This window comes from Podarcis cretensis (genome assembly GCF_951804945.1).
Source record: "Podarcis cretensis genome assembly, chromosome: 10".
In the NCBI taxonomy this organism is placed as follows: Eukaryota; Metazoa; Chordata; class Lepidosauria; order Squamata; family Lacertidae; genus Podarcis; species Podarcis cretensis.
In genome coordinates this window covers 44,894,223-44,914,151 of record NC_137179.1, presented here as the reverse complement: position 1 = coordinate 44,914,151, position 19,929 = coordinate 44,894,223, and the positions used below count along the sequence as shown (strand labels likewise).

Sequence of the window (19,929 nt, the reverse complement as noted above, 5' to 3'; positions counted from 1 at the left end):
TAGATCCCCAGGAACTTTTGGTAGATTGCAGTTATCACGGGGTCCCTTTCCTTAGCGTATGTAAAATACGGTCCGACCTCCATTGTTGCACGATCTGCAGAATGGAAGACGGAGTTTACTCAGTGAGGCTGTTTGTTTCCCCAGCGATCTGTTGGTGAGTGGCGTTCCCCTTTCTCCCTTGAGTTTAGGCTTGAATTCTCAAAAATTGGGGCATCCTTCCTCCCTAAAAAAAGCTAAACAACTTTGACCTGAACCCCATAAAAGGGGGTAGACAAAAAGGGGTAGATAACTGCCAGTTGTTAATTCTGTGAGTAGATCACAGTCTCTTAGGAGCTGGCCACCCCTGACGTAGACAGACTGGATCATTTATAGGGGAGAATCAGTAAGTGGGATTTTTAATTTTACAGTCTTGAAGCTAAGCTGGGTTGCTGCTGCTGTTGTATTAAAGTAAAATACAGTATGACCTTCCTCCTGCTAATTATCTCCTGCAAATGGCACTTCCCCATCAGCATTACAAGTTAAATTTAAGGCTGGGGACCTGGTATTTGCCTCAAAACATATGGTTCCATTTCTAGATTTCCTATGCAATTGTAGAGCATCACTTCTGTGCTGCATATTTATAGCCACCAGAACTTAAGAAATCCTATGTTTCCCAGCCTACAGCAAGGAATGGGAAAAGAGCTCCTTGGTTCACTTTTTAAATTATTTATTTATGAATTTTGTAAAGCATTTTGAGAGTGTGTGTCCCCCCTACAATGAAGCGGTATATAAATTTTATGACATGAACAAACAAAGATACTGCTCTTTGGCCCAAAGTCCTTTCGCCCAAAGTCCAGGGGTTGGCAAGCTTTTTGGGGGGTGGGCCGGTTCACCACACCACAAACCTCCTGGCATAAGGAAGAGGGGGCTTATCTCTCTTCCCCCCTCTCTTCCCCAGCCCCTCCCACCCCCTACTTAGGGTGCTGCTGAGAGGCAGAGGCTGGTGGCAGCGGCAAAGGAACAAGCAGCCCGAAAGGGCTGCTTTTGGGCTGTTCGTTCCTCCTCTGCTGCCGCCAGCCTCTGCCACTCACAAGGGCAGGCACAGGAGCCACGCTTGGCAGAGCGGCAGTGGCAAACAGCTTGCTCTGACAAGGGGCTGCTGGAAATGCGCTCGGCAAGCTCAGCCCAGTCCCCTTCCTCCTCTCAGCCACGTGCAGCCATTGGCCAGGGCCTTCAAACCTTAGCAGGCAATTGGCCAGCAATTTGCTGCACCAGGAGGAGGGAAGAGGTTCTGCTGCAGTGAAGGAGAGGGGGGGGGAATGGCACCCACGCTGCAGGAAAAAACCTACGGAATCCCCATGCCGGTCCTTGGAACCGGCCATGGGCCTTAGGTTGCCGACCTCTGCTTTAGTCTATAGTAGGGCTAGGGAAACTGTGGCTCTTCCTGTGGTTACTGGCTACATGTCCCATCTCGCCCAATTTTTGCTCATGCTAGCTGGGTCTGATGGTAGTTGTAGTCCAACATACATGCACACATAATTTTATTTGTATTCCACCTTTCCACAGTTCAAACCATGCTCAAGGTGGCACACAACATGAAAAAAAGACCTAACTACAACATAACACAATTCGTCATAAACAATGAATAAAACATAAAAGCTGAACAAAACTGAATGATTTTCACATAAATCACAGCAAGAACCCCTTTCCCAACAAAAACTCCCAACACCCCAGCCCAAGGGTCTGTTCAGCAGCCTCAGCTTTTGTAGCTGGAATCATTGAGAGCAGGTCTTCCAGGTCTCACAACCAAGATAACATTGTTGAGAATCTTGTTCCCACATATTGACATATACAATCTCCTTAAATACAAATTGGTGACCCTCACCTGTATGTTTACATACAACTGTATTTGTAATGCTATTTAAGATTGTGTGCATGGCCCTTCACTTTGGTTGATACATTTTGGAGAAGAACTACTGTGGCTGGATATGTTCTTTTTTATCTTTTACTTACGAGGATAGAGTGTACAACATCCTGCAGAAACCACGTCAAATATTAAAAAGGGTATTCAGTATAAAGCAACTCCTGTTGCAAATGACTTCATAAGGCTTTGGGTCCATTATTCATGTATGAATTTTATACTATTAATAAACTAGAGCTTGATTTCACCAGTATGTTACATCTGTGTAAAATGGGTATAAACTGTAGCATTTTACACTTGATTTACAGAAATACGAATAATTATACAAGGCTGTAAGCAATTGAGGATAAAATTTTATTGTCAGCAGCCTTTAAGAAGATACTAAAAATGGCAGTAGTAGAAATGTATATTGTCACTAAAACCAAAGCATATGCTTGCTCTAGATTATCTTCTCCCTAAATTAATTTCAGTTATACTCTTCTTACTATTGGAAAGCATTCCTCTGTTTTGTAACTTTATTTTTTTACTAGAAACTATCTTGTAATGATAGTATGTAAAAAAAGGGGGCATCACTGTCTTTTTTGAAAGATGAATGACATTCTTATTGTTTTGTTGCCAATAGCAAATTTATTTAAAAGGCAAAGTAACATTCGAATCAACATCTTTGCTCTACTACTGAAATTGTTTGATTCCTTTGATGTAATCCCTGATTGCTGTAAAGTGAGAAGAACCAGTTCAGTATTTTTGTTCTTAGATCGCCCTCCTTTGTCTTGCAGCTACTTGTGGCAGATCCCATTAACAATTGCAGTAGGAAATACGAGCCACATCTCATCAGAGGCAATTATATGGGTGTCTAACAAATCAGGTAAAAATAAACTTTCCTCCCAGTGGAATCTCATAAAGCATTCATGTGTTTTTTTTTTCCTGAACTGTTTCTTCACAATTGATCTTAGGACATTGATTAGCTGTGCTAAACTTTATTCCTGCTGCTGAAAAATGAATGGTAAGAAAGACATTTTTGTTTTAAAGGAGGAAATGAAAGAAGAGTGTTGTTAATTTTAACAAAAGTCAAAGAATAAATTGAAGAGGCTTTAGACTGCAGAGATACTCTGAGGAAGGTGAAATCTTATATTGGGCCCCATGCATGGAACACCTACATGCAACTCATTTCACTTAATCCAGACCCTGAATAAAGTATAGTGGATGCTTATAGAGAGTTTGTGTTTCATTTTGAAAATGAGGCACAGTGAAGACTGTGGTGTCTTTATTTATTTATACATATATGCAACCTAAGCCTGTGATAGAGGGACTCACTGCATTAATATCCCAAAAGGGGTCTTACTTCTCCAGTAGCTACATTATTGGAGTCAAACAGTAATCAGACATTGCTCTCTCTAGTTTGCTGCTTTACTTCCAGGTCACATTACTGCAACTCAACTCTAAACTCTGGCTTCGTCTTCTAACTAACCAGGAGCTAGGAGAGGGGTGCCATTCATTTGCCATCTCACACAAAGCCCCTTTCTTCTGTTTCCTTAATGGCCCATCACCCAGTCTATCACTTCAACACAGGAAGATAGCCTGACTTGTATTTTAACACTTGCTGGGTTTGAAGTATCTCACTTACAGCCTACGTTCCTCCCCACAAACTCATAATCCTATATTAGACCCCATGTACAGAGTTCTTACATGAAACTTACTTCACTTAATTCAGAGACTGAATAAAATATAGTTGGGGCAATAAATATACAAAACAATATAATGTACCTAGCTCATGACCAGTGTAATGTAGTCTAAAATTCATAAAAATCCATATCATTATTAGTCCAGGAAGGCTACAGAGAATTGCTGACTCTTCCTTGTCCACTGATATCCCAAAGAGCTACTACTGGCCTTAACATAGTTACTGGATGTTGGGCTTTATGACATTCACATTCTTACAACCATCTTTTGCCACCACCAGGCATTTTAGGCTCTGATATAGCTGTAATAACAAATCAATTCCATGATGCTTGGTGTTGCTTTCAGATTATGCTTTTGTATTACTCTGAAACAGAAAGGAAACTCATTTTGCAAGTGGTATATGCTGCTTCTCATTGCTGTTTTTCTCATTTTTGCTACTAAATTTATATAGCAGCTGAAGTGGCACAGTCTGTTCGAATGGCATGATACAAATAATAATAATAGTAATAATAGTAATAATAGTAATAATAATAATAGTAATAGTAATAATAATAATAATAATAATTCCTTCCCATAGGTGGAAAAAACTGAACTCATTTCATAGAATAGAAAAGTTATGTAAAAAATTCTTCCTCAGTGAAGTTAGGTGAAAGGAAGCAATCACCTAGTCTGAATGTCTTTTTGCTCTTTAACAGACCATTAAGTAGTAATAATATCTCATTGTGTCCTCTCATGTATAAGTGAGATCTAAGAATACAAACTTTCTAATTGAACGAATAAGGTATGGCTTTGGCTGCAGAAGGTTGGGTCAGGTTATTTGGCCATTATTATATCATATGCCAGCCTTGATGCTTTCAGTTAATCTGTTGCTTTGTCTTTTTTCCTTGCCCTCATTTGCTTAATCCATACATATTTCACATTCTCAGAATTCAAGTTCACTGATGGTATCAAGAAAAAAACCCAACAAGCCAACAATAACTAGGATCACAGCAGTCACTGATCAACTATTATATATATTTCTAAGAAAGTTTATAAGAAGTTATCAAGCTGTGAATAAAACTAATTCATTTGGAAGCAGTATTTATTCATGAGCAATTCCTTTAACTTCATTTATATGCTAATCAAGATGCAGATAGCCTGAGTGGGTTAGAAAGGACCATGGGATCTTAAGTATGAGCAAAGTTAAAATCAATAGCAACTGTGATTTTAAATGCTAGTCAGTGTATACAACAAATAGAACAAATGGCTGGCTGATCTAGCCCAGTAATAAGTGAGAAGTCCCGCAAGCTGTTACTGAGTGGTAAAAAGTGCCCAATTGGTAAAAGAACAGAAGGGACAAAAATGAATTTTTCTTCTGGGTTGGGAGGGGTATTTAGATGTCCATAGTTATAACTTTATGATAAGATTGTTAGGTTCTAATATATGGGTATATTAGGTATATGGGAAAAGGATGGTCTGTAGGGATTACTCTCCCTGACAGTTGTGTTGTATGGATAACCAAGCATGTTTAATAAATTCCCTTTATACAGCTTCTATTGAAATTTACATACCTTTGGGTAAGGAGTGGTTGTCGGAGTGGTAGTCCTGCTAGCAGATTTGGAAATGCTAACATATTGATTGTGACAGCCTTCCTGGGTGTGGGATCCTTCTGAAACTTCACAAATATCAAAGGAGATTAGAGGAAACTGAAATTCTCACCTCCCCTTTCTTCAATATAACATCTGCAGTACCACATTTAGTAGTAGTTTAACATTTACAGATTTAGAAAGGTTCCCTTATTATTTTGAAGAGTGCATTCTTTTTTTGAGAGTGGCTGGATTGAAAAAAATTTGGTATGCTTTTACATGGTGGACTTCAGCAATTTCAGGCCTCAAGCAGCTTCCTTGAATCAGCACTAGCAGCCCATTTATATTACTACCACCAGAAAATATAAACACCAGGGCATCACTTCCGATAGGTAGAGACTCCCAGAAGGACTTCCTGCTGGTGCAAGGTTCCACATCCTACAAGCTTTGTACTGTAAAAGCACATAGCATTATCAACTTGAAAGGCCTGGAAATATGGATCTGGAAATATGGTCAAGGTTGAAACTTTCCTTGTGAGGCCGAATTGCTACTATTAAGATGAATGTATTGCCTAGAATGCTGTTTTTATTCCAGACGTTGCAGATTTTGGACAAGATGGACTGTTTCAAGAAGTGGCAGAAAGATATATCAAAATTTGTCTGGCAGGGCAAAAAGCCCAGAATTAAATTTAAGATCTTAACTGATGCAAAGGATAGAGGGGGGTTTGCCCTGCCGGACTTAAGACTTTATTATGAATCGGCAGCTTTCTGCTGGTTGAAACACTGGCTACTTCTTGAGAACACTGACATTTTGGACCTGGAAGGGTACAACAATAACTTTGGTTGGCATGCATACTTATGGTATGACAAGGTAAAGGTGTATAAAAGTTTTAAAAACCATATTGTAAGGAAAGCATTGTATAATGTTTGGATTAGATATAAAGATCTGCTGGAAAGTAAAACCCCCAGGTGGGTGTCACCAATGGAAGCCAGGGAAGTAAAAAAGCTTAATATGGACTCTAAATGGCCAAAATATCATGAGATTCTAGAATATGATGGTGAAAGGGTGAAACTTCAGAGTTATGAGAAACTAAAGCCTAAGGTTCGAGATTGGTTGCATTACCATCAGATAAATGAGACATTTAAACAGGACAGGAAAATAGGATTTCAGAAAGAGAAGTCAAAACTAGAAACAGAACTGTTGGAACCCAATACTAAGAACTTATCAAAAATGTATAACTTGCTGTTGAAATGGAATACACAGGATGAAACGGTGAAATCAGCAATGATTAAATGGGCACAAGATATTGGTCATGATATTATGTTTGCTGACTGGGAACAGTTATGGACCACCGGTATCAAATTTACTGCATGTAATGCTTTAAAAGAAAATATTATGAAAATGATCTATCGGTGGTACATGACCCCAGTCAAGCTTGCAAAAATTTACCATTTGCCTAATAATAAGTGTTGGAAATGTAATGAGACTGAAGGCACTTTCTACCACCTTTGGTGGACCTGCCCAAAGGTTAAAGCTTTCTGGGAAATGATCTATAATGAAATTAAGAAGGTCCTTAAGTGGACTTTTCCTAAGAAACCAGAGGCTTTCCTCTTGGGCATGGTTGGCCAAGTGGTGTTAAGGAAGGATAGGATTTTCTTTATGTACGCCACTACAGCAGCAAGAATTCTACTGGCAAAGTATTGGAAGACGCAAGAACTACCTACTCTGGAAGAATGGCAAACAAAGGTGATTGACTTTATGGGACTGGCCGAGATGACGGGCAGAATCCGTGACCAGGGGAAAGAGACAGTGGAAGAGGACTGGAAGAAATTTAAAATATATCTTAAAAATAATTGTAAAATTGAGGAATGTTAAGATGTCAGGGGGTAAGAGGTAAAGAATTGCAGCGGTAATCAAAAAAAACTAAAGGAATCTTTATGAAAGGGAATTAAGATAATGGACCTAAGGGTTGCTAAAGAACCATCAAACAAGGATGCAGGGATGGGGAGGTATGGGGAAGTCAAAAGAAAGAAGGGTATGAAATGATGAGTTTGAAGTTATATTGTTTTGTATTGTTTTTGTTATCTGTTTGAAAAACAAATAAAAATTATTAAAAAAATAATAATGAAAGGCCTTTTGACATCAGGGGATCATGCTCAAACTCTACCTCCTTTGAGCTTCCTATTGCCACAGTTTTTCATTACCCCCACTCTACTCCCTGCCCCCAGCTTTATTTAATTAGGTAATGAGTGAAAAGGCGTAAGGAAACATTCCCTTTGTGGGTTTTGATAGACGGGTGATTGAAACCCAATCTTGTGAAAGAGCATCTTCTCTTCCGTAAGATTTTTATCAATCAGAATCCCCCCTGAATGCAATAAATAACTAATAAATAACCTTGGAAGTCGAATGGAATCCGTTCTGGAAGTCTGTTCGACTTCCAAAATGTTTGGGAACTAAAGAGCGGCTTCTGGTTGGCTGCAGGAAGCTCTTGCAACAGCCAATAGGAAGCCATGCCGGACATTCAGGTTCCAAAGAATGTTCGAAAACCGGAACAATCACTTCTGGTTTTCAATCATTCGGGAGCCAAAATGTTCAACTTTGAGAACCAAGGTACAACTGTATGTGTTTACTACTTGAAAGGCTAGATTCATTTTAAACAGAGAGTATTGTACACCACTGCATCAGTGTGTAGTGAACTCAAAATGCATAAATTATATTTACACTTACCTTACAGCGTTTTTTATAGTAGTTTTAACACTAATCCTAAATGTATGTTTACTAGGAATTAAGCCCCCCTGAACATAGTGGGAGCTACTCCTGAGTAAATGTGCGTGCACTTACACTGTACATGTATCAACTGACCAAAGAGTAAATTACTATAGGTTGGAGCGGAAGGTTGCAGGTGCCTATGCTGAGAGTCAGGGGGTCCTCCTGAACCATATGGATATCATGAAGCGCTGCACGAAAGGGTTAGTAAAATATTTCTCATGCAGTAACTTAATTACACACATGTAGGGTTCTCAGTGTTACATTTCATGAAGCCTACAACAACAGTTTTGTATGAATTACATACAATGTAACATCTTACATTTGTAAGGGAGATGAGTAGGGTTGGATTGTGGAAATTCAAAAAACAGCTTTGTTGCTAAGAGTTTATGCACAATCCTAATGTTTACAGAGTTGTCCCTGTACAATGAAGAGTGGTAGGTCAGCTGCTTATCAAATGTAACGGCAAGCATTTGTCCTTCCAATATCCAAAATACTAGTCATTTTGTTCCATACACTTCTGGAAGGTGTTTGCCTGCTAGAAAACGACTAAGCTATATGCCCATGTATTCTAGAATGCATGTTTTTTGCAAGCACAAATGGACCCAAATTCATGTCCTGATAAACGAAGTTTCAGACAATACTCTAAAACCACCCTCCATATTCTGAACAAACAAAAATAACAAAGAAAAGTTAGTCACCAATATTAGATATTTATATCTTGCAACAATTCTATGCATAGGATAAATATTATTTTTTGATAAAATGAGCTTCTACCTTCTTTTGTTGCCAACATGACTTTTCAGTAAATATTTCTGATAATTAGAGAAATTGCACATGATTTCAATGAAGTAAGCACACCAGAGAGGCATTGGTAAAGAAAGTGCGATCTATAGAAATGTTGAGAAAGGCTCAGACATAAAATTCTAGTAAATTATATAGAACTTTGTGAAGAACATTCATCAGACAACCTTTACAATAACCTCCTACTTATTTGAACTAGAATAACATGAAAAGATTCCTACTCTCCTTTGTAGGAAAAGGTCAAAATAATCATGCCCTTATCTAAAAAATAATAATGGATTGTGATTGTACTGAAAACTTACTGAAAACCATGATAACAGAAACACTTTTCTTTTTCTTTTCTTTAAAGATACTGCTGTAGCTTTCCTTTATCAAAGAAATGTGTAGTGATGAAATAGGTGTTTTGAAGCTGTCATCTCTGACTGGCAGGTTTTCATACTACTTTATAACATGTATGAAAATAGTCTGGAATCTAGGTAGCTAGACTCTAGATAGTTTGTGGCCAATATTCAGTTGATCTAATCTACAAAGGTTATATGCATACAACTGTCATTATGCCATATTCATTTCTCGGTAAAGGACTGGAAGGGAGGTGGGCAGACTTCAGGCTTGTAGAATCTACTTTTTTAAAAAAATCAGAAAGAAAGATTTTACTGAAGCCTAGTATATAAGACAAGCACCTAGAATGAAAGAATTCTGGAGCCATGGATTTTTTCTGAGTTCCAGAACTGAGCAAAGTTCACTGTCTTTCCATACAAAAATCTACTTCTGGATACTGTCCCACTCCTATTTTCTCTATTTCAGTAGGCTAATTTTTGGGGGTGAGGTGTCATTTGTTGCAATATTTCGAATTGGATCTTGCAGAATGTCAAGCATTTTTTAAAAAATAATCCCACCCCCCATTTTTTTAAAAAAACAACACATGCTTTCCCATCTCACAGACATGTTGTACTTTTAAACTAAGCTCCAAGACACTGTTTGTCTTCCCCAATTAGCTGTTTGCCTATTTTTATTTGATTTACTGAATTTAAATTTTACTGAAGTGCCTATTTGTGTAGGTGAGCACCCCCAGACAATAGTGTGTGTGTGTGTGTGTGTGTGTGTGTGTGTGTGTGTTTACTTACATCATTTTTGGTGGGGGGCTTTGAAGGGAAAGAGGATCATAAAGATTACTTAAAAAAAAGAAGTGTTTTCCAATCCTGAAGCAGTTACCACTCATTAAAAGCTTGATGGGCTAAATAGGATAATTAATTATGCTAAAAAAGAAGAGGGAGTGACTTTATAGAAAGGCATGCTGGGACATGTGTTTATTTTCAGATCCTATGAATCTGGCAACTTGTTGATACAGATGCTGATGGAAATAGTGCTTGCAGATTGATTTGACCTGGAATAATTTATTATATAAGAGTACTGATGGTTGTAGACAGTTTGGTGTGGGGAGACAACCGGGATAGTTCATTTGGTAGAGTATGAGACACTGAATCTCAGAGTTGTGGGTTTGACATTAGGCAAAAGATTCCAGCATTGCAGGGTGGGACTAGTTGACCCTCTTGGTTCCTTCCAACTCTACAGTTCTATTTTTATATATATATATAATATTTATTAATAGTTTTTTTTAAATTATAACATAATAAACAAAACATACAAAAAATATCACATTTCATAACATATTTTCTTATCCTTTTTGGACTTCCTCACATCTCCCTCTCCTACGTTCCAAAATATAAAAATTAATTCAGCAATTTATCACCTTGTCCCCACCTTATCTAATTTTCCAATGTTATATCTTGAATTTTAGATATATTCATTTGACTTTTTAAAACTTTTTAGTTTAGCCTAATCATTATCTAAAAGTTGATTTTTTCCTAAATTTAGCTTATCTTCATAGTTCAGTTTATCTAATTCAATGGTGCCAAGTTGTTTGTGATCAAGCATCCTCCTTAACATTCATACAGTTTACAATATTTTTGCAAATAGTCCTTAAATTTCTTCCAATCTTCTTCCACCGTCTCCTCTCCCAGGTCTCGGATTCTGCCAGTCATCTCAGCCAGTTCCATATAGTCTATCAGTTGCATCTGCCATTCTTCCAGTGTGGGTAGATCTTGGGTTTTCCAATGCTTAGCAACGAGTATCCTTGCTGCTGTTGTTGCATACATAAAAAATGTTCGGTCATTCCTTAGCACCCTCTGGTCAACAATGCCCAAAAGGAAGGCCTCTGGTTTCTTAGGGAAGGTATACTTAAATACCTTTTCCACCTTTCCAGTCTTAGGTGCCAGACCTCTAGATATCCATATTTGGTTGATTCTCGTCCATGTCAGTTGGGCTTCAGAAAAGAATGTTCCTTCTCTTCCCAAGGAGTTATTTGTCCTCCAAATGTCAATCAAGTCCATGTTGTCAGTTAGTTCAAAAAAGGTCTTTGGTAGTCTTCCATCTTTTGTAAGATTTTGATTTTGTGACTTATCCATGTTGGTTGATACCACGCCATTCATATCTCCCATCATAATGATGTTGTCATAGTCCAGATAGTCCAGGACATTCTCATGCAACTTCTTATAAAATTCCGATTTCCCTTCATTTGGTGCATAAATTCCTAGTATCAAAAACTTCTCTCCTTGATAATGTATCTCTATTGCCAAAATTCTTCCTTGCTCATCTTTAAATAAAAATTTAGGTGATAGGCTCTCCTTTGCATAGATCACCACTCCTCTTTTCTTCACTCGGTCCGAAGATATAAATTCTTGGCCTAATCTTTTATTTATTAGCACTTTTCTATGGAGCCTTGTCACATGTGTTTCTTGCAGGCAGATAATGTCCAATTGTTCTTTTTTCAATATATGAAATAATTTCCTCCTTTTTTCCGGAGAGTTGCACCCATTAATATTCCAGCTCAACAGTTGCAGAGACATCCTGAGCAAATCTGTTATTTCTCAGGGGGTGGTATCTTTTTCTCTGGATCTTCAGGTTCCAAGGGAGAAGGTACAGCAGATGCTCCAGGCCCCAAGGGTGTTTCGATTCCTTTCTGAAGGTCCTCTCCATAAGCAATCAAAAATTTATCTCTATCTTCAAATGTTTTAATCTTGACTTTCTTCCCTCTGAAGGTGAAGGATAATCCCTGAGGAAATTCCCACCTGAAAATGATTGAATTACTCCTTAACAGTCTCACCAATTCAAGATAGGCGGATCTAAGGTCCAGCAGTTGTTTCGGGATATCTTTGTAAATTTCTGCTCTTCTATCCAAAATGTCCAGTGACTTTTCGTAGTGTAATCCCAAAATCTTGTCCCTTTCCTCCTTCGATCTCAAAGTTATCAAGCAATCTCTGGGCTTATCTTTCTTTGCAAATCTTCCAAGTCTGAAAGCCGATACAATTTTAAAATCCTTTTCTTCCTGTATAGACCAGAACTTGGAAAATTCTTTGGTCAGGAACTCAGCTAGGTTTTCTTCTTCAGCTTCTGGTATTGACCTTAATCTTAAATTATTTTCCCGGTTCCGCAGTTCTATCATAGACAAATACATCTGATGTTCTCCAACTTGTTTACATAATGGTTTTACCTCTTGTTCTAATTTTTCAACTTTTTGGCTGGTAGCCTCAGCCAATTTACGATTCTCTTCAGAGGCCTCAGTTAACTGCCCAATTGCTTGTACGTTCTGTGCCACCTGTCCAGTTATTCTGTTTAGACAAGCTGTATTTTGATCAATTTTAGCTGTTTGTTCATCCGCTTTCTTGTCCAGAGATTCTACTCTTTTATCCAAGGATTCCAATTTTTCATAAATTTTCTCTAGGATTGAAGCAGTTGCTCCTGAGGCCATATCTTCTAACTGTAACTGCTCAGTTTCTTCTTCTTCCCCTGCCAACGGCAGAGTAGATACAATTTCTTCCTCCCCTGCTACCGGCAGAGTAGGTACAGATGATCTACGTGTCTGTAATGCTGAGGTTAAAGTTGTTTGTCTAGTTCTTGCTCCCCTTTTTCTTGTGCCACTCATTCCAACTTTATCTAACAGTCAAGGTCAAGCTGAGTTGTTCCCATGAGAATGCTACAGCCCAAGAGTAAACAATCGTATAGGAGGAAAGGAAAGAGAAAGTAGAATAATGTCACTGCTGTAAGTCCAGAATCCTCTAGAGGGAGCTTGCAATGTCTTGAGAGAAGAAGTCAAATAAAATAAAATCAATAAAGTCAAATTTAATGTCCATAGACCTTCAGTAGCTAGTGCTTAGCAGAGTTAGAATTGACAGCAAAACATTGTTTCTGACAAGTGTCAACTGGTGTTTCAAAGTAGCAAGTCTTAAAATGCTCTAAGTGTTGCAAGTCCAAATACACAATAGCCAAGTCTGCAAACTGACAGTTTTACTGTTCAGGCAGCTCAAGTACCTGGGCTTCTCAGTCAAAATCTATAGTTCCCATAGCAGAAGATTATCACAGTCCAAGTAAAGGTTAAATCCAGTAATTAAGTTAAATCTTTACTTTGTCTCAAAGCAGCTTCAATGGGTGCTCAAATCAGATGGTTTAAAAAACCTCTACAGTGGCTCCACTCCTCCAGCTCTTTTTGCTTTGAAATTTAAATAGCAGCGGAAGACGGACTTCCTTTTAACATCTCTCCGCTTTCAGCCAAATTTCCATTAATTTAGACTCCAATTTTAAAAAGTCCTTCCTTACTCACGGGTTGTTGCTTTTCAGTTCCAAACGTTTCAAGGAAAAAAGGTCAGCGCTCACCGGCAGCAGCTGCGCGGCTTCACTCTGCAGAGTAGCGATCGACTCACAGCGCCGCAACCCCCTCCACGATCCGAGGCTCCTTACGGGGTCTTTTCAATGTTTTGAGGGTCGCTCCTGGCGCCCGCCGAGTCCCAGGACCACAGGCTCTTGCTGCCTGTGGGTTTCAGATGCGGGTCTCCGCTTCGCCGTAGCGGAAGACCCGATCTCCGCAGAGTTCCCTTTCACTAAAGGAAAAGGACCGCCATTGCCGTTCGCGCCGCCTCCGGAAGTCCCAACTCTACAATTCTATGTTCTTATGCCTGAGTGCAGAACGATGAAGATGTATTCTTTACATAAAGGGTGGTGACCAAACCATTTTATTTAGAACAACCTGGAGCACACTTCAACAGCCTCAAGACCTAGGTGTGAATAATCTTATCCTGCCTTAATTATGTCAATTTACAGCCTGCCTTAGTTGATATGTTACTATCCATTTAAGTTAAAACTAAGTAGAACTCTGGTGAAAGAAGAGGAAATCTGGGCTTCTGGGGTTTCTGAGAAGGGGTTCTAGGTCAAGTGCTGTTTTAGGACTCTGTTAAACTGCAAGAATAGGTCTGGATGAAAATAAAAGTTTGTTCACGTGCTCCTTGTCTGGACTGTAACATTGGCTCCTGGTCTTTTCCATCAAACCTGGCCTGGAACTGCTCCAGGCTCTGACTGGATTCTGTTAACATTACGGTGACTTTTTAGATTTTTAAAAACCCTTTGTAGGTTTCTTAAAAGTTCCAAAAGTGAATCAGTTAATGTGTGTAAAATGTTTACTGCATTTTGAAAACACTTAACAATAGAAAACACATGCATAGAAAGCTGGGGGCACTGACAAAGCAAATTAATAAATGAATCTGCACTTTTATATATCTCTATATACTATATTTTTACTGCTAGTCCAGCATCAAACTGTTTTCAATGGCCTTTTCTAAAGGTTCTAAAGGGTGCATGAAACAGGAGGGGGGGCACAAAGAAATGAAAAAGGAGGAAATTCATGTGCAGTAAATGATGGGGGGGGGTTAAGGGAAATTCTCTGTCAGTGAAGTTCCCCACTAAAAGGGGCAAAGTGTTGGTTTTAAGCTACAGCATAAGTTCGAGTAAAACATGGGTGAAAGAACACTGAAAGGGAAATTATGAAGCTGCAGCAGAAATTTAAATAAAGCAGGGATAAAATCATGGTGTTGACCATCTTTAATAGTCCATGTGTAGTATGATTGTTTTTCACTCTCTTTTTGTTAACCATTAAGGCAAAGGGCATGCCCCAAAGAGACTTTGGGAATAGCTCAATGAATATTTGGATGAAGCAGTGTGCAACAGCTGTGAAAAAAATGAAATTTCATTTTATAAATTATTAGGAGTGGGCACTGAAAAGAAAACTTTCAATATCATAACCCCATTACATAAATCTATGGTATGGCCAGACTTGGAATACTGTGTACGGTTCTGATTGCTTGAGCTGAAAAAGCATATTGTAGAACTGGGAAAGGTTGAGAAATGCACAACCAGAATGATCAAAGGGCTGGAATAACTTCCCCATGAGGTAAAGATGGGACTTTTAGTTTAGAAAAAAAGGGGGACATCATAGAGGTGTATGAGAACCTGCATGCTGTGGGAAAAGCGAATATAGATTTGTTTTTCTTCCTCTCGTAGTATCGGAGCCCATGGCCATCCAGTGAAACTGAATGTTGGAAGATTCAGGACAGACAAAAGAAAGATTTCATTCATATAAGCACAGAGTTTAAGGTGTAGTGATTGTCACCAACCTGGATGGCTTTAAGGGAGGATTAGACAAATTCATGGAGGATAGGCTTTCAGTGGCTTCCAGCCATGATAGCTATGTTCTGTCTCCATGGTTAGATGCAGTATGCTTCTGAATACCAGTTTCTGGAAACTACGGGAATGAGGAATGCTGTTGTGTTGAGGTCCTGCTCACAGGCTTCCCATAAACATTTGGTTGGTCACTGTGAGTACAGGATTTTGCACTAAATGGGCCTTTGGCCTGATAGTTCTCCTATCACTTTATACAGGCATAGGCAAACTCGGCCCTCCAGATGTTTTAAGACTACAATTCCCATCATCCCTGACCACCGGTCCTTTTAGCTACGTATGATGGGAGTTGTAGTCCCAAAACATCTGGAGGGCTGAGTTTGTCTATGCCTGACTTTATACTTGGGCTGCATATAGTGTGGGTGAGGTGCAACAAATCAACTCCAAGCGAAACTGCATTTTGTTTGCAATCCATATGTCATAAAGGTTCCCTCTCCCTTGCATTCCAGCCTGACCAAATCGGATATTTAGAATTAAGCAAGCATTGTCCAGCCGATTTAGTGACTATGGTTCAATTCCTTTATTCACTTCGGATGCAATTAAGTCATCATGATATAATTTTCCTCCATCAGTTTCATGTGGTGAACATTCTTCATGAATGAGCTCTGTCGTGGCAACAGTTGGTCTTTGCCGCCTCAGTGGTAGACACTGAGAACTAACAAGCTTCCTGATGTGATAAATACTAGCTGTCACCATTTGAGGGTGCATTTATAAAATAATATTCACCACATGAAACTGATGAGGTAGAGCTTTATCTTGTAACATATTTATCACATCAGAGATGAATGTAGGAATTTTGTCCTAAGCCGAATTAAAGCCAGCTACCTGGTTTGGAGTTTATTAAAATCTTGTTGTCTAGAGAGAACTAGCATTTGGGCTTCAGTTTTTGATAGTAGCATCCATGATAACCAGATTTTTCTAGGGGAAAAAATATACTAAATGCATTCTATATTTCCATTGCAAATTTAGAAAAGCATTTTTATAGTCAGCCCAAACCATATCTATCTGGATATTAATATCAATAACTGTCCTCTTGAAAGAGTGGAATTTTTCATTTACAGTGTTTTATGAGAGAAATTAAAGTAGCCTGTTCAAATTAAAACATTTTACTGTGCTGAAAAAAGCTGGTAAATTATATTCTAGGTACAATATAAAATGTTGAACCAGTAATTTTAAGTTCCTCCCTCCCTCCCTGTGTTTTCTTTGCAGAGCATCACAGGATTGCTTCCCTTCATGATGGAAACTGGCTGCTGGGGAACATCAATCAAACTGGCTATTTTAGGGTTAACTATGACATTAGAAATTGGAGATTATTAATTGACCAACTGATGAGGAACCATAAGGTAAGCCCATTTCATCATATTGCCTGAATATTTTTGTGATTTCTGAAATCCCTGCTGTTTTTGTGTTATCCTGACGTGTTCAATTTTTCTCCTTTACCCTCATAGGTAATCTCTGTCAGTAATCGTGCAGGTTTGATCGATGATGCATTCAATTTAGCCAGGTATGTTTTTCTGTAGATAATCTATTCTAATACACCTCCCTGTAATACTCCTATATTTGCCTGGTTAGCCTAGGCGTGCTTTAAGGTTGAACCTATCTTTTAAAACGTGTTTCAAATCCCACCCAGCTTTCTTCAATTTTCTGTCTTTCCATGAGACGAAGCACAAACACCATCAGCTGCACTTTCCTCATTCCTGATCGATAAAAGCCTCAGGGTATTTCTGTGTATAGATGCTTGATTAATTTCCCTTTAAAGTCAGTTTAATACATTGGAGATTAATAACGTGTTCCCATTTCACTAATGATCGACTTTTTGTCCCCAAATGATATTTGTGCAGTATATAATTTCTGATGATAAAAATCTTCAAGCTTCAGATTTCCCCTCCCTGCTCTGACATACATATTTCTTGCTCTGCTTTATGATACTTGGTTATCCAATGCAGAAACAATCCTCAAGAATAATGAGAAGAAAGCAAGGCATGTATAAAAGGGTAGTAAATAGATGGAAGTCATTCATAGAATATGTAAAAACAGTCATAAATAGCTGGAACAGAGTTCAATTATATGCTGATGTAATATATATAATATTAAGTATGGAAAGTAATTATTTAAATAAACATTTCATATTCATAATCTTATTTACTATTTATATATTTTTACGTTTTATCACACGTTCATAAGCTTGATTCAGTTTTGTATATATTCTAATACTGTTATATTACTAAAATTGTGGGGTGGGGTGTGTGTATATGAATGATAATATGTATATTTATTGTCTACATCCAAAATGGGTTGCATAAATTAATGGTTCTCAAAAATTTGGCAAAAAAAGAGAGTAGTGCCATATTTTGCTTGCTACTGCAGAGATCATTATTTTTCTTGACACAGGCCTGATTTCTCAGTATGGAGAAATTCTGAGCTAGGTCCTAAATTTTTTTATAAAACAGGATGAATTGTCTCATGACCAAATTGGTAGCCAATACAACTATAGCAATATTACTCAGATATGCTGCTGCCTCCCCACTCCTGTCAGGTACTAGGTTGTGCATTCCCCACTGTTCTCAGCTTCTGAGCTGTCTCCAAGGAAGTCTCAGAAGTCCCGAGGACCACCTCAATCATGGATGCAATTCCAGCACTGGTTGTGGTGTTTCAAAAGCTCCAGTACAAATGAAGTAGTCAAGCATTCCTAAGTTGGAGACTTTGTCAGGCAGCCACAGGGAGGAGGAAAGGGGAATTCTTACTGTAGCACTTGTAAAAATTCAGCAGAGTGAGTTTTGTATACTTTGGGAGGAATGAGAGTGCCATATATGACTCTGTGGACTACAGGTACTATATTCTCAGTGCTATTGCATGCCACAATACAGAGTTCTTTATTGTCTGTTGACGATAGGTGAGGGACTTTTGAATGGGAGTTATGTGTGTTATATAGCTAAGGTAATGTAGACCTTTCAATAAATGCTAATTAAATGTGAATGGTGGTCAGTACTTTCTACGATAAAGTATTTGATGATCACACACATGCCGTGTATTCCTTGTGTGTGTGTGTGTGTGTGTGTGTGTGTGTGTATGAAAAAGGAAGTGAATTGTATGTATTTTTATCATTTTCCCAGTAGCAATACTGTTTTCAGTAGCATCTTCAGGTTCCCTAAAGGTTCCTGTGGTGCTAGAGATCTCTCACTGGTTACAGTTATGTTCACATAGCCTAGAACACTCTGTTTTGGAACCATCACCCCCATCTTTTCTGGATTAAGGGCTCACCCACACTTACCTTTTGCCCCACAATTTCCTGTTCCGTGTCAACCCACTCTTTAATGGTGAATTGGAACAAATGACAATTTGGGTTTCCTGTGGAATGGTTTCCAGTGGTAAAGAGCATGTTTTTGCATGGAAAGTGCCAGGGAGAAAAGATAACACTTGGACACAGAACTTTAAAGCACAGAACTAGAAATGCAGCACTAAAGGATGAGCACTAAAGCACATATTTTTCACCCTTATCTGGCTAAGTACAACCCCAAAACACTGTTATTAAAGCATGTGTCTTCTGTCTTCATAAGTTATAATTTTAGCCCTCTTCTGACACTAAAGTTAGGGTGAACACATGAGGAGGAGAATAGGGGAGGGATACACTAGCTCTGCCTACCATCATTATTCTGGTTGCTTCTAACTTATGGACAATGACTGCAGTAGTGTGTGCTATGATATAACAGGGCTGCCCATGTGTTATTGGGGCTCTAATGCATGTAGAAGTATTTATTTCACTCCTAGTTGTAGTGTCTGAAGGGGGGTTTAGTGTTGCTGTGTTCTGTTTCACTTGTCAAAGCAATGAATATATTTTATTATAACATTAACATCAGTTAATGTTAATTTGCTTACTTTTCTATTTTGCACTGTAATAAAAGTTGTGAAGTGTAGGAACAAGTTGACTAAGAACAGGAAATGCCAGCCCCAAATTAAGAATTCTTAAACTGTTTCCTGAAAAGGCTCGAGGTTTTTCCAAACCTTAATAGAGTTTCGTGATTAATAAGCCACAGGGCTCTTTCTTTAAGTGCCCTTTCTTTGAAATTGATGTAAGGATGGCATTCTTAAGAGACTTGCACCTTATGGGTCACAATGAGGCACATGAAAAAGGTTGTAAGTGATTTATTTATGGCTTTGTAAGTCAAAAACTGACTTTGTACTGTCAGTTTTGACTTACACACATGATTCTTGTATGATTTCCTCATGGACAAAAAGCAGCTTCTGGGTAGGGAGAAGGGGATTTAAATGGGGGGAAACAGTATAGGGGAAAGTGTTAACTTTCTCTCAGGAACACAGCTCCTACCCAATCTCTGCCAGAAACTGCTTTTAACTGAAAACACACAGGCACACCTACCCCTTAGGAGATCCAATCACAGATCTCCAAAAGCCTCATCTAGATTGACCTTCATTTCGACTGTTTGGAAATCATAAAGGCCTTGGAAAGACATGTGGGAAAGTGTGGGAATTTGAGGAACTGGGAATGCTTGTTAGATTATATTACTCACAATGTGACAATATTGATTGAAAGGAATGGGAAAGCTGGCTTACTTGCTTCATAAGGTATTCTCTTACCTAACAATGCATACAAAGCATCTGTTATTGTACTTCGGTGCAGAAGGTTACACCTAA

The 19,929-nt window shown here is 38.6% G+C and overlaps 1 protein-coding gene across 2 annotated transcripts in view; it reads left to right on the top strand.

The window, feature by feature from the left end:
* Nucleotides 1–19,929, top strand: part of TRHDE (thyrotropin releasing hormone degrading enzyme) — a 201,101-nt gene that overhangs the window by 157,811 nt on the left and 23,361 nt on the right. For both annotated transcript variants that reach the window (XM_079993791.1, XM_079993790.1), the window contains 3 exons: nt 2,677–2,765; nt 16,489–16,622; nt 16,728–16,783. In XM_079993791.1, the coding sequence (XP_079849917.1) occupies nt 2,677–2,765; nt 16,489–16,622; nt 16,728–16,783 (279 nt within the window). The remainder of the gene's footprint in view (nt 1–2,676; nt 2,766–16,488; nt 16,623–16,727; nt 16,784–19,929) is intronic.